This window comes from Macaca mulatta, chromosome 9 (assembly GCF_049350105.2).
Source record: "Macaca mulatta isolate MMU2019108-1 chromosome 9, T2T-MMU8v2.0, whole genome shotgun sequence".
Classification (NCBI taxonomy): Eukaryota; Metazoa; Chordata; class Mammalia; order Primates; family Cercopithecidae; genus Macaca; species Macaca mulatta.
Window position 1 is genome coordinate 109913161 of NC_133414.1, and position 14176 is coordinate 109927336.

Here is a 14176-nt window from a genome sequence, read left to right on the forward strand (position 1 = left end):
GAAGTGACTTACGGGAGTTAGTAAGTACCAGACGGGCTTAAGTGCCCTGCCTCTCTGCTTTTTCACAGGACTCTTATTTTCTTGCTGACACAATTGCATCTTTCATGAGTACAGATCAAACTGGATGCCTTTGTGATCACAGTCTTGCAGGAAAAGCTTAGAGACTTAAAGGAAGAACTGCAGGCTGCTTTTCCCTTCTCCCTGCCTCGGGCAAAGGGGAGAGCCGGATGCACCATCCCACAGTCTGCTGGGTGGCATAAAAGTCAGTCAGCCAAGGGCTCTGCCCACAGCCTCTGCCTCTAGACTCAGCTAGTTGGGTGACTCATGGACCTCAGACTGCTGTGAGGCATCAGCTGCTGAGTTTTGCTTCTGGTCCAGGAGTGTCCACAGCTTTCATCCTAGGCTGCCCTAGAGTGGGCCTGGGATTGCGGAAGCCAGAAGGCAGATCCCGACCTTTCATTCAGCAGCCCAGCAGATCTGAATGGGTTTGGGAAGTGGGGGCAGGGATGGTCTGTACTGATAGGACCCCGAGCCAGCTTTTGGAGAGAATGTGGGTCTCTTTCTCATCTTGGCATGCTTGTCCTGTAAAGCGGGGTGACCCCCAGGGTGGAGCAGCAGGGCTTGTGGCATGGACTAGATGGGCAGGATTTTCATAGGATTTTCTCTCTGAGTTCTCCCCAGGTCTGTGTAGGGGGAAATCCTAAGCTTCTAACTATTCTTGGACAAAACTTTTGTCCTAGAGAGGCAGGGAGGTCCCTAAACTGTGTGATCAGCAGTTCTGGTCCTGCTGCATGTGTGGGGAGGAAGCTACCGTAAAGAATGTGAAAAATAGGGCTACAATGTTGACACTTTGACACCTGCTGAGTTTGGAATGTGACCTTCCCGGATGTCTGGTGTTACACAGTGAAAAGCACAGACTGGGGTCAGAGCTGTAACCTTGGACAAGTTCTCTTAGCAGTCACTACGTATTTATTGAGCACTTAGCATTCACTAAATATTTATTGAGTATGTATTAGGCTCTAGAGATACAGGAGTAAACTCATGGCATTTATTTTTATTAGATGGTGTAGAAAATAAAAAAGCAAGCAAATACAGTTGACCCTTGCACAACACGGGATTAGGGGTGCCCATCCCCTGCACAGTCAAAAATCTGGATATAACCTTTGGCTTTCTACAAACTTAACTACTAGTAGCCTACTGTTGACTGGGAGCATTCTGGTAACACAAACAGTTTATTAACACACATTTTGCATGTTATGTATATTATATGCTGTATTCTTATAATAAAGTAAGCTAGAGAAAAAATGTTAAGGAAATCATAAGGAGAAGAAAATATATTGACTACTTATTAACTGGAAGTGGATCATCAAAAAGGTCTTCATCCTCGTCATCTTCATATTGGGTAGGCTGAGGAAGAGGAGGAAGAGGACAGGATGATCTTGCTGTCCCAGGGGTGGCAGAGGCAGAAGAAAATTCACATATAAATGGACCCACACAGTTCAGACCCATGTTGTTCCAGGGCCAACTGTAAATATACCTCGCTCAGGAGATAACAAATACTAGAAGAATAAGGGGAGGATGTTAGGCGGTTTGGGTGTGCTGGGGAGAGGTGAATGATCCTGGGCACAGGGGGAGGCTGTTGAATAAGGTGAGACCCGTGGGTGTTAAGGGTGTCATGGCAGCCTGCAGGGGAAAGTGTGGCAGCTGAGGAGACAGACACAAAGGGCCTGAGGCAATTTCAAGAAGCAGGTGTACTGAGTGAGGAGGAGAGGAGATGGGCCCAGGGGTAGCAGGGTCAGGCCATGGAGGGCCTAGCGGGCATTGTAAGGACTTCTTGGATTTTACTTGCAGAGAGATGGGAAGATTGTGGGAGCTCTTGATCACAGCTGTGACGTAATCTGACTTTAACAGGAAGTTAGGGCAGGAGCAGGGGCAGGGAGGCCGGTGAAGGGGCCAGAGATGGTGGCAGCTGGAACCACAGAGCAGTTCGTGGTCTGTGTGGTCTTAGGCCCACAGAGCAGTCCTCACCTGTAAAATGGGGATGACAGTAGTACTTTTCTGACAGAATTGTTATGAGGGTTAAATGAAAGAGTGCATTTCCTGGCACATAGAAAGTACTTAATACATATTAGCTATTCCTGTTATGGATACGGGCAGGACAGCTTCTTAGGTGTCCAAACACACAGGGCTGTGGTGTTGCGGGTGACCTCTGAGCTAGAAATGCCCCTTCCTGGTCTCACTGAAGCAGTCTCATGCAGTCCCATCCAAACATGGAGAGCCCCTATGAATTTAGTCCTGAGCTCTCTCACAACCGGCAAGATGGGACGTGTCAAAATCACTAGAAAAGTTGTTCTGATCTTCTGCAGAAAACATCTAGGATATCATGGGAGTTTCCTGTTTCTAAGGGAGGACAAGCAGCCATTCTTATTCCCATTTTATAGATGAGGAAACTGAGGCCTAGATGGTTAAGCTGTAAGTTCAAGGTCACGCAGCCCGTTAGTTGATGGCCATGTCTGGACTGGCCCCCCAGTCTCCTGACTCCCAGGCCAGTGCTCTTTCTGCTCTGCGTGCAGCCTCTTTGGTCTTACCTGTGTGCCAGTGTCATCTCCCCCATCTACATGGCCCCACCATTGTCACCCCCTGCCCCACCTGTGACTGTGCGCACTCCAGGGAGGCTAACCACAGCCTGGCTCTGTCCCTCTCTCCCTCCAGATCGAGCGGCAGCTCTTTGAAGAGACTGTGAAGACCCTCAATGGCTTTTATGCAGAGGCTGAGAAGATTGGGGGCAGCTCCTATCTTGAGGGCTGCCTGGCCTGCGCCACGGCCTACTTCATCTTCCTCTGCATGGAGACCCACTATGAGAAGGTGGCCCCTCCCGCCCCACCGTGCGTCCCCTCCCTCAGGGCTGCCCTGCGGCACGCTCATCCTTGTCTGGCTCCTCTTTTTGCAGGTTCTCAAGAAGATTTCCCGCTACATCCAGGAGCAGAATGAGAAGATCTTTGCGCCTCGAGGCCTCCTACTCACAGACCCCGTGGAGCGTGGGATGAGGGTTGTATCCTTCCGGGCTGTTCTGTGTGAGGGCATAGGACTGCCAACCGGTAGAGATCCCGGTGAGGCTGCCAGGAAACGGGGCCACCTTAGGGGCCTCCACTCAGGTTTTCCCAGGATTCCCCACATCAGTGGTCCTCAGCCCTCCTCCGCCACCATAAGTTATTGGAGGCTTTGTGAGTTTCAGGGTTTGCACTTGTTGGGCTGCATGTAATCAGTGCTTAGAATATGCCAGCTATCATGTGAAGTGATTTGAAAATATGAATTCATGTACTTCTCATAACAATCTTACCAGGTGGGTTGCTCTGATTATTCCCAGCAACCTGCTCAGAGTCGTGCAGCTGGTGAATGTGGGAGCCAGGAATTGCGCCCAGGCTCACCCTTAACTGCAAAGACCCCTCCAGGAATATGCAAATCACCACATTCATTTACAGGTCCTCGGTCTCATGCGGTCCTCATGGAATTTCCCGTGGCAGGTCCCATTGTCCTCCTTTCGCAGATGAGAGACGTGAGGTCTAGGATGAGGTGACTCCCCCAAGTTCTCAGTCCTGGTGAGAGGCTGGACAGGGGGTGGGGCATGGTTCTGCTGACTCCACCTCCACTTGGAATAGTGTGATCTGGGTGTGCACACATCCCTCCCCCCAGGCAGCAACAACACGAGTAGAATTGCTAAAAAATAAAGTTTACTGGAAAACTGAGGAGAAACAGAGTCAAAAAACCACAAACACCCAGAATCATGTGTTGACAAAGCCCAGTGAGAGGCACTTGTTTTTATTGAGCCTTTGCTATGTGCCAGGTTTTGTGCTAAGTGCCTTACATACATTTCATCTAATCTCCACACTAACCCCTAGATTCTATTTTAATCCCCATTTTGCAGATGCGATAATGGATGACTAACAAGTTAAGTGACTGGTGTAAGGTCACATAGCTTTGTGAGTGCCTGAGTCAGGATTTAAACTCGGGACACCAAAGTCCTCATACTTCCTGTGCAGTAACCTTCCTGGGCACATCTGTGTCCTAAGATATGGTCATTAGACCCACTGGAATGTAAGCTCCATCAGGGCAGCCACCCTGTCTGCTGTGATCACGGCTGTGTGCCCAGCATAGGGCTTGGCCTCACAAGTCTCCCTAACTGTTAGCTAAGTAATGTGCATGGATGGGCTTGGGGAGGGTCTAGCTCCCAGGCCTCTACATCCCTACTGTCTAGGCAGCAGCACAAGCCCACTTTCCCACTCCTTTGCCGGACTCCATCCACTGGTTCATGTCCGACCCCTGCTCAGCAGCTGGGCTCGCAGTTCTCCTTAACCGCCGACCCCAGATTGAGATCTCCATCTACGAGGACCGGTGCAGCAGTGGCAGCTCCAGCAGCGGCAGCAGCAGTGGCAGTGGCAGCAGCAGCGGTGGGGGTGGTGGGGCGGGGGCCCGGTGACTGGCCGAGAGTCCCTGTAGGGAGGTGTATGGCCGGAGTGAGGGCCTCGCAGACCTGCGGCGGCTGCGCTACCAGAGCACCCGCTTCTGAGTCATTCTCTGGGCCCACCCTGCTGCCCGGGGTGGGAGGGAGGGTGACGGGCCTCATATTTCCTGTGGGCCATCAACCTATGACCCCTATCCCTCACCCCCAGCTGGATCAGTCCATTTCCTGACCTGGGGGCTTTCCCTTCCTGATGGGGCTGGTCTGGGCCACACAGAGACAGATCTTCCTAGGAAGGCTGGGGTGGGGAGAACACAACCTAGGCGGCCCCTCTCTTCCACAGCCCCTCTCCCAACCCCACGAGAGGGGCCCAGGTCTGCCACATAGAGGACTCCCACACTGCATGACCCCTCATCCCCAAACCCATGTCCACCAGGACTCTCTCTCTTGGGCCCCGTGTCCTGTGGCTGTCTCCCAGTATCTGCTCCTTCTCATGGCCCTGCAGGGCCCCGGCCTGTCTATGATCCCGCCTCCACCAAATTGAAGGTGTGGGGAGACGAGTGCCGTGGTTGGAAGCTGTTCAGCCCACTCCTGACCTCTTCTAGACCTATGGCTTTCCTGTCCTGCAGCCAGAGCTGGAGGCCAGCACGGCCTTGCCAGAAGCATCCAACTTTGAGACTTTGCAGGCTGCCAGGTGCTGGTTGAGGGGCACACATCCTGGGGCTCTGGGAGGTAATATGGGAGTCTGGAGAAACTTTGCGGAGAGACATAGCCATACGGGGCCCGAACCTCCTGAACTGGAGCCAGTTTCCTGAGATTAGAACCTGTATGTATGCACATGTGAATGTATGTGTGAGTGCACATGTGTGTAAGTGCAGTGTGCATAAATGTGTGAGTATGCGTGTGTTAGCATGCCTGTGTGTGAGCGCCTGTGTGTGCATCAGTGCACAAATGTATGAATGTGGGTGCATTTGTAAGCACACCTGTGTGTGTATGAATACATGGGCACACATGCATGCACAAGTGTGCCTTTATATGAGTGTGAGTGCATACATGTACATGAGCACATGTGCAAAAGCATGTATGTATGATTGTTCATGTGTATGAGTGTGTGTGTGTATGCAGGTGAGTGCATGTGTGTGTGAGTGTGTTTGTGTGTTCCCCTTGGCTGCTAGGCCAATGACTGCTTCTCTGCATCCTGCTGTCTTCACTACCTGAGGGTCCGTGACTTCTTCCCTGCGTGGGCCCAGCCTGGCCCCCTGTAAATAAATGTCCAAAAGCCCCTTGCCCCTCCCCTAGGGCTACCAGGGAACGTACTCTACTGCATACATTCTAGTGGAAGAGAAGCTGGGGTTCTAGGAGAGAAGAGCCAAACCTTGGTGGCCTTTGGTGCCCCCTTTCAGCTCCCCATGACAAGACAATGGGGCTACAGACACTGTGTGTTCAGCCTGCCCGGGGGCTGGGGCTCTTTAAGGCTTGGTAGGTGAGGTTTCCGTGGACCTAGAAGGTGCCAGCAGCCTGCAGGGGAAAGGCAAACTCCCTCCTTGCAAGGAAAGGAGATGTCCAGCCAGTGATGCCTGGGGAGCAGGTGGGATGGGAGCAGCCCCTGGGGCTGGTATCCCAAAGATGAAATGAAGGGGGCTGCCTACCTCAGTTGGCGGGAGGTGCTAAAAGTGGATGTGCAAGACCAGCCACTGCAGGTAGCTCTCTGGAACCAAAGAGAGCCCTGCTTTTCTACCAGACATGGGAGCAGCATGTGGGAAACAAGGGCCTACCCAGAGAGCAGAGAGAGTCCGCCTAGTCCGTGCAGCCTCAGGAAGTCCTGGGCCCACGTGAGTCCTGGTCCAAGGATCCCCCTGGAGAGCTGCAGTTCAGTGGGCTCCACTGCAGCCCCTGGCCACAGCCTATGCCCACCCTGGGCCCCTGTGGGGCTGGGCATTGTGTCCGACCTGTGCATCTCCCATGGGAGGGCTGGGCACAGGCAGTGCCATGTCCTTTTATTTTTTCTTTTTCCAATAAAAGAACTTGCCCAGCATGAGGCTCTGTGATGCTTTCTCTGCCCCATGACAATGGAGGGTCTGTTCTATGCCCCAGGACCACATGAGGGGATACTCGGCTGCCTGAACCGGACCCGACATGGGGAGCAGGATGAACCCTTTTTGGAGCTTATAGTCTACTGGGGAGGCAGACACTTCAGCGCCTCTAATCTGGAATCTTTGGGGCACCTGTAGCCTTGGGTGGGGGAACAGGTGGGACTGAAAGCCAGGCCAAAAGTAATCAATGATATCAATAAATGCTCATTTCTTGAGCTCTTCCCCTGGGTTGGGTCCTGCTGGGAGCTGGATCACACAGGTCACTCAGTACTGAAGATGAGAAAGTAGCTGGATGATCACTTCTCGGCCTTTTGGCTAAGATCAGGTGTGGAGAAAGTAGCTGGATGTTGGAACCTAGCGGAGTTGTGTCTTGAATTTTATAATTTATTGAGCACCTACTATGTGCCAGATACTTTGCTATAGCCATATGTTAGAGCTGGGAGGGGATTTAAAGATCACTTGAATCCTGTCACAGAGGTCCAGAGAGGGTGGGTGACTTGCCCCAGGCCACACAGCTGGTTGCTGATGACAGGGTCCAAGCTTGGAACCCAGGTCTCCTGACTCAGTGCCCACTCTGATACCACAGGGATGGCACCCAGATGGGAAGCTGCCCGAGGCTGCAGGGAGACTGGGGTCACACACTCAGGTCTGTTCCCGGAGAGGAGCTCATCAGACTGTGGGGACAATGGCTCCAGCCTCTTGGGTGGGAGCTGGGCAGTCCCCTCTGGGTGAGTCTCATGTTTGTTCTTACCCCCTTTAGGGCAGCTTGGTGCTTGCCTGAGCTGTGCGCAGCCTAGACTCACTCCCTCTGCTGGTACCTGGGCCGTGTGTGGGTTGCCACAAGTGAGGGTGTTCTCTCACATGAGGGCGGGTTCATTCTGTTTTGGGCTAGGAAGTTTGCTTTACCCCGAGGCCAGATTTGAACCCAAGCTCAGCTCTTCGAGAGAGGAGGTCCTGGGAAGGGATGAGGATTTACTAAACGGGTAAAACCAAATCCAGGTGCTTATCTGACTGACAGGCATTCGACCCTTCCATTTTCAAATGGTAATCATCATAATAATAGTAGCTGATGTTTATTTAGCACTTCCTGTGTGCCTGGCACTAGGCTAAGACTCTCTATATAATTAGTCATTCCATCCTCACAGCAACCCTCCATGGCATGGATTCTTATTTCCCATTTTACATATGGGGAAACTGAGGCTCATGGAAGTTAAGTAACTGGGAAGTTGCAGATCTTGGCTTTGAATCTAGGCAATCTGACTCCAAACTGCAGGGCAGAAGACAGACCCAGCCTCAGAGACCCTTTAGCAGCTTGAGGGCCTCAGCCATCCTGGGATTAGGATCAGGCAGATTCCCAGGGAAGGACTTGGAGCTATGCCTGGGCTTTGAGGCAGGGCTGGCACCTCCACTTCCAGGGCATCACGGACGTGTGCATGGGCTGTGCTCGCAGGCATGCGGGACCCAGAGGCAGCCCGGTGAAGGGTAGTGGGGGACCCGACTCACTGTGGGCCTGGGGAGGTGTGGTCTCTCTCTGCTGGCTTAGTTACAGGCAGTGGCCTCTCTGCGGTCTGGCTGTAGCCATATCCCTGCACCCACCTTGCCAGCCAGGGACAGGCCCTGTCAAGACCCAGGAGCAGCTCCAGCCTCAGACAAACTGTCCCTCAGGTCCCAAGTGAGGTCCCAGCCACCCAGGCATGCCCCAGGAAGCTCCTGCTGCACACGCTCCTCTCCCTGTGCCAGCACCCTGCTGTCTGGCTTCCTTCCTTTGGCCGCAGGCGGGCTGTGTGTGAAACTACAGGGTTTACAGAAGCTCGAGGTGCCACTGAGTGGCAGAATTGTGCACTGCACTCAGGGAACCAAAGGTGGAGGCAGAAAGAACTATGGCTGTTGTGACACGTCCCCCACGGCTGCCCAGCTGGCAGCCACTGCCACTCGCAGAGACTTTTCTGTGGCTTCCAGAGGTGCAGGGCAAAGGTGGAGTCCGGCAACTTTCTCCCTAGGGCCAGCCCCTGGGCTGTCTTCACGGCACCAGTAGCCTGGGAAACTCCACATCCCTCTCCACACCTCTAGAAGGACTCACAATGAGGGGGGACCAGGCATCACCACCGGGTTTGGGCTTTACTATTCACCCAGGGATAAGGCAAGACAGACACCACTCCACATCAGATCTGAATTTGAGCTCTGGCTGCATGACATTAACACATGAAGACTCTTGGAGCCTCAGTTTCCCCAGTTGTAAAATAGGGAGACTAATACCTCCAGAGTTGTTTAGACTCAAGGTGTTCAACCTTGGTGGCAATGGGTGTCACCCGGGAGCATGAAAAATGACCAATGCCTGATCCTATCCTCAGAGATTCTGATTTAATTATTTTGGGGGACAGCTTGGGTGTCAGGATTCTAAAGAGTTTCCCTGGTGATTCTAATGTGAAGGTAAGGCTGACAATCCCTGGTTTTGACAGTACCTATAGCCTATAAGCCTTTAATACACCTCTGAAAATGCCTGAGACCTGGATAAGAAGTTTATGGTTCCACAGAAGCAGTCAGACAAAAATGAGTATGTACCATGTGACTGCCCTTACAGGAAACTCAAAGACAGGCCAAACTAGCCTTTGATTGGGAGTCAGGATCAAGATTACCCTGGGTGGGGGGGTAGCAAATGGATGGGGACCTGGGGGGCATCTGGGAGCTCAGGATGTTCTGTTTCTTGACCAGAGTGCCAGTTACACAGGGGTGCTCACTTCATGAGAATTCACTGAGCTGTACACTTAGGAGCTGCGTTATTTGTCTGTACCAGTGATATATTTCAATAAAATTCACCCAAAAAAGCCTATTGGCTACAAAATAGGAAAAGAAAGGACAGACTTGAAATTAATATTTTGTTAAATATCTGGAAATGTAACACATATGCCAAACAGACAACTGCAACTCTATGTTACGTGTGTGTGTGTGTGTGTGTGTGAAAATGTAAGACCCCACTGCTCTGTGGAGGTTGGGGCCTCCAAAAGGGAAGGTCCCTGATGCCTAAGAAAATCTGAAAACAGCCCAGGTTCACACCAGGAGTTCTTAACCTCGACCCGACTGCATTCATGTGCCGTTATCTGAAGAGAGAATCTACAGCTTTCAGCAGATTTTCAAAAGGGTATGCAGCCCCCTAAAAAGGTTAAGAACAATTGGTTTTGAGGAGTCAGTGAGAAACTGGCTGTGAATGTGCTTGGCATGAAAGAGGTGCTTGGTAATGTCGATTTCTTTCTTTCCTTTCAGAGCCCAGCCTTTGGGGGTTTCCGCATGACCCTTCTCGGGAGACTTCTAGGAGGATTTATTCTCCTGGCAGTGCCGAGGGCAGCCTGCACCAAGCTCACAGTTCTTCCTCCAAGAGGATATTCAAAGGGCCTGTCATTTCAGCATCTGCCGGACAGCAGAACTTTGTGTGCAAGATCCTGGAGCTGCGTTGGGTCTTGAATCAGGGACAATGGAAATAAGTGGGAAGGTGTGAAGGGAGTCAGAGGGCTGTGCCAGCTGCCCCCCTTCCCACCTCCAGCAATTCACTTAACTTTCCTGAGTCTCAGCTTTGTCATTATGAGAATACATATATTTATAAATAATCATCTGTTTCTCCAATGTAAGATATTATTGTTATTGCAGAAGTGATACTAGGATCTCATTATACGATGGCCTCATGATATAGATTTATAGCAGGCTTCAGATTCTGGCATCGAATAAACAGATACTTATCCAAGGGTTCACTAACTCCCTAATAAATGCCAGGAACATTCATGTACATTATTATTCCATTTAATTCTCGAACACTGGGGTGTTGAAATCTTATTTTACAGATGAGGAAACTGACGTTCTAGGTGGTTAGGTAGCTTGACAAGGGCTAGTAAGTGTCAGAGCAAAGACTTGAACCTAAGTCTCTGACTCCAAATCCCACTCTCACTCTGCCACAAGAGTGAGATGTGGGAGATGAGAGACTCTGTTCTACCTGGATTGACTCATAAAGATAGAAGACAGATTCCAGACCTGAGAGAAACTCGTGGGCAAATGCATCCCCAGAAAAATTAGCTTTGCAGGGGCATGAAGGTGCTAGTTATTTTAGAGTAATTCAAGTTATTGATTTCTGTAATGGAAAAGTGATTGGGAACCAGCTACCACCTGAGAATAGCTGAGTGAGTCCCCAAGACGGGGGAAATATTACACACAAGCTTACACACAGCTTACAAGACCTCAGAGATGGCGAGGGTCCTTTTCCCTGCTGCCTGCAATTAATCAGTACACTCCTCAAGGGCAGGGAGCCTGTCTTACTCACTCCCCCACCCTCACTCTCACCTCTCCTGTCCTAAGTGCTTGTCACAGGGCCTGGCCCTGGCCAGGTGAATGGAAGATTCTGCCCATCTCAGGCTGGCAGGAAGAGGCGAGCATATACAGATGTGTCATCTGCAGACCAGTGGGGCAATGTGCCACTGAGAAGCAGCTCGGAACCATGCAGACAGGCAGTGGTCACTGAAGGATACAATTCACCTGCAAGTGGTCACCTTATAACTCAGTTAAAGGGTGGATGAGTGACCCCAGGCCACCCCCTGAGCTGGGCAGCAACTCTCAGTGATGTTGCCCTGGCTGTGACATTGTGACTCTGCTCATGACCTCTACCTATCCTGGGAGAGGAGGGGAGGAAGCGTGTGTCCCACCCCAGTCAGCCCTGCCTGACACTCCCCAAACACCATTTCGAGGTGGGGAAATCCTTCTGGTGCTGAATGTTTTACCTGAGAGATCTGGGCCTCAGGCCCTAGAGAGTGAATTACTGTGAGTGAATCGCTGGCTGGATGGCTGGCTGGCTGGCTAAGTGGATGGATACAGAGAAGATGGGTGTAGAGAGATGACGGATAGATGAGAGATGAGCGAGAGGCCTGCCTGGCTTGAGATGGATGCTCGCAGACCCTGGAGAGGCAGGTGAATGGATGGGTACCGATCGCCCCTGGGCTCCCCAGTGCAGACTAATATAGGGCTGGAGCTCTTCAAAGGGAAGATGCTGTGTTATCCCAGTCCCCACATGAACTCCACATTTGTAACTCTGAGTGATGGATGTGTCTTGTTGGGAAGAATCCTTATAGGTCTAATATTGCCCCAGCTAATGGCTTATGGATTGTTGTAAAGTCAGGCATTGCTGGAAGTGAAGCCAGGAGGTTAAAGGTCCTGGTACAGATTTTATGACAATATCTGCATTTCCTCAGTCAGGCACTGCAGCAAGTACCTTATAGGCTCGATGAAGCCTCACAACAACTCTATGAGGATTTTATCACTGCCTCCATTTTGTGGATGAAAAAACTGAGGCTCAGAGATGGAAAAACTTCTTGAGGCCACTTCCGAATGCCTGGGTGGAGGGTGTGACCTTCAAGCCCATTTGATCCCAGAGTTTCAGTGTGAAGGGAAAACTTTAAGGACAGGTGAAAGGGAGAGGGGAGGGCCATAGGATTTGTGCACCGCTCTAAGAAAAGACATGGCATTTTGGCACATGCGAGACACCTTCTGCAGTGGGAAGAGGCGCTGAGACTTTCCAATGACCGGGTGCCCCGAGGGCAGCCCCAGGCTTCCTTCTCCCTCTCTTTCCTCTGTGTCAGCCTTCGAGGGCTCTCAACCTTGAGTCTGGGGACCTGAACTGTAGAGAGGGTGTATGTCTGGCTCACTTTCCTTCCTTTGGCCTAAACTTGTCCTTCTGCCATGGTCCCCACAAGCAGTTGGGGAACGAGGATGTGCTTTTCTCCTATTCCAGGGGCTCTACAGCCAGCTCTGGGGTGGAGGGAGGGAGGTTAATCCTTAGATTTGTGGGGAGGGTGCTTTAATGACTCTAGGGGATGAGATCCTTCCTGGCTGCTCTGGGGCTGGCCATGAAGAACGAGAACCAGCTACCAGCTACCTTTAGCGGAATTATTCTGGCCCCAGACTGCTTTCCTGCTGGCAGACAGGCAGAGGGCATGAGGTTCTGGGCGGGACATTCTGGGAACGGGTGATACAGATTCTCCATCTGCCGCGCCCTTCTCCTGACCCTGCCTTCCTCCTCACAGCTAAGCAGGCTCGTCTCTGCATTCGGGACCTCCATTCAGGTCTGTATTTAATCCCAGCTGAGTTATAAGGTCTAAGTGTGGTTCTTCTGTTACTTGATGGGCACATATCCTGACTCAGTTTCCATGTCAGCAGAGCAGGAAGGACAAGCCCTGCCTCTCTTATTCTTGAACTTGTTCATATACTTGGGCTTCTGGAACACTTGGAGCTTTCTGGAGAAGGGTGCTGGGAGCAGCCTGGTGCTGAGCTCTTTTGAGGAGCAGCCGGCAGCCCAGGCAGGGAAAGGGACCAGACAGGGGCGCAGATGCCTTGGGAAAGTCACAGCTTCTTTTTGGGCCTTGGTTTCCATGTCTGAAAAGGAGAGGATGGGACTAGATGACTTCTCAGCTGTTCCTGGATTTAAAGCTCTAGGATTCTGTGATTGTTGAGGGCCAAATTCCCAGGCCAGCTCACTAGCTCCCGGTGACCTCCACTCTGTGTGGCCCAGTTCATGCCATGCCTGCCCAGCTCAGTTCACCTTGTTTTATGACTATTCTCTCTGGGAATGGCACTGCATGAGAATTCAGCTGAACACAGCACAGTCCAGGCCCTTGGAAGGCTGGCTCTGTCCCTTATGGTCATTTGCTATCTTTTTCTGGTGAATCTGTCAGTTCCCCGGAGGTGGTCCCATCCTCCCCACCTCTCCCATCGCAGGTGTCCCGGCTGGCAGCAGGGTGCACCAGGAAGCACAGGAGCTTTGGCACTGAATGGGCCCGGGGCTCCATCCTGAACATGGCCACTTAATAATAATTATATCTCTAATTTGTTGGGGGCTTTCTATGTGTCAGGCACCATGTCAAGTCTAATATAATAACTTTATGAGGTATTATCCCCATCTTGTAGATGGGAAAACTGAGGTTCAATGACACTTTACCTACTTTAAGTCTTTGCTCAATGCCTCTTTCTCAGGGAGCCCCGCCCTCACCCCGCTATTAAAAATGGCATTCCGCCTCCATCCTGGCCCTCCCAGATGGCCTTGATGTTACTCTTCTCCAGCCCTCCATAGCACGTATCATGCTCCAACACGCTACAGACTTTCCTTATTCTGGGTATTGTTTAGTGCCTGCCACGTCTTGCTAGGGCAGGGACCTTTGTCAGTGTTGTTCACAGATATATATCCCAAGCCACTAGAACAACACCCAGCACACAGTAAGTGTTCAGTCGCTGTACATCACATGAACAACTGGTTAAATAACTTCCTCAGTGTCAGTTACCTAGAGATTGCACAGCATAAGGCTTAAGAACCCAGGCTTTGGAGCTAGTCAAGAGTTTGAATTACAGCTCTTGCCACTTTAGCTAGCTATATGACTTTGCATAATTTACTGTTTCTGAGCCTCAGTTTCTTGGGTAATAAAATAGACTAATAGCATTTATATTCTGGGATGGGTGTGAGGATTCATGGAGACATGGATGTAAAGTTCTTGGCATATGGCAGGCATTGCATAATGTTAGCTGCTTTCCTGGAGGATGTTTTTCTTCTCTCTTGTGTCTCATTTTCCCTCTGGTGGCCTATTTTTTGACCACTTCA

General features: G+C 51.2%; 2 protein-coding genes across 5 annotated transcripts in view; one reads left to right on the forward strand and one right to left on the reverse strand.

Annotated features, from left to right (window-relative positions):
• The window catches only part of GOLGA7B (golgin A7 family member B), a 15830-nt gene extending 11238 nt beyond the window's left edge, over nucleotides 1-4592 (forward strand). Inside the window, 3 exon segments of the mRNA NM_001260720.1 lie at nucleotides 2713-2865; nucleotides 2951-3052; nucleotides 4367-4592. Of these exon segments, the coding sequence (NP_001247649.1) occupies nucleotides 2713-2865; nucleotides 2951-3052; nucleotides 4367-4477 (366 nt within the window). The 3' untranslated portion in view covers nucleotides 4478-4592.
• CRTAC1 (cartilage acidic protein 1) overlaps nucleotides 3786-14176 on the reverse strand; it is a 166268-nt gene continuing 155877 nt past the window's right edge. For all 4 annotated transcript variants that reach the window (XR_013398205.1, XM_077947067.1, XM_015147883.3 and 1 more), the window contains one exon: nucleotides 3786-4491. Coding sequence is in view for 3 of the 4 variants with exons in the window: in XM_015147883.3 (XP_015003369.2) it covers nucleotides 4325-4491 (167 nt within the window). In the remaining variant the exon portion in view is untranslated. The remainder of the gene's footprint in view (nucleotides 4492-14176) is intronic.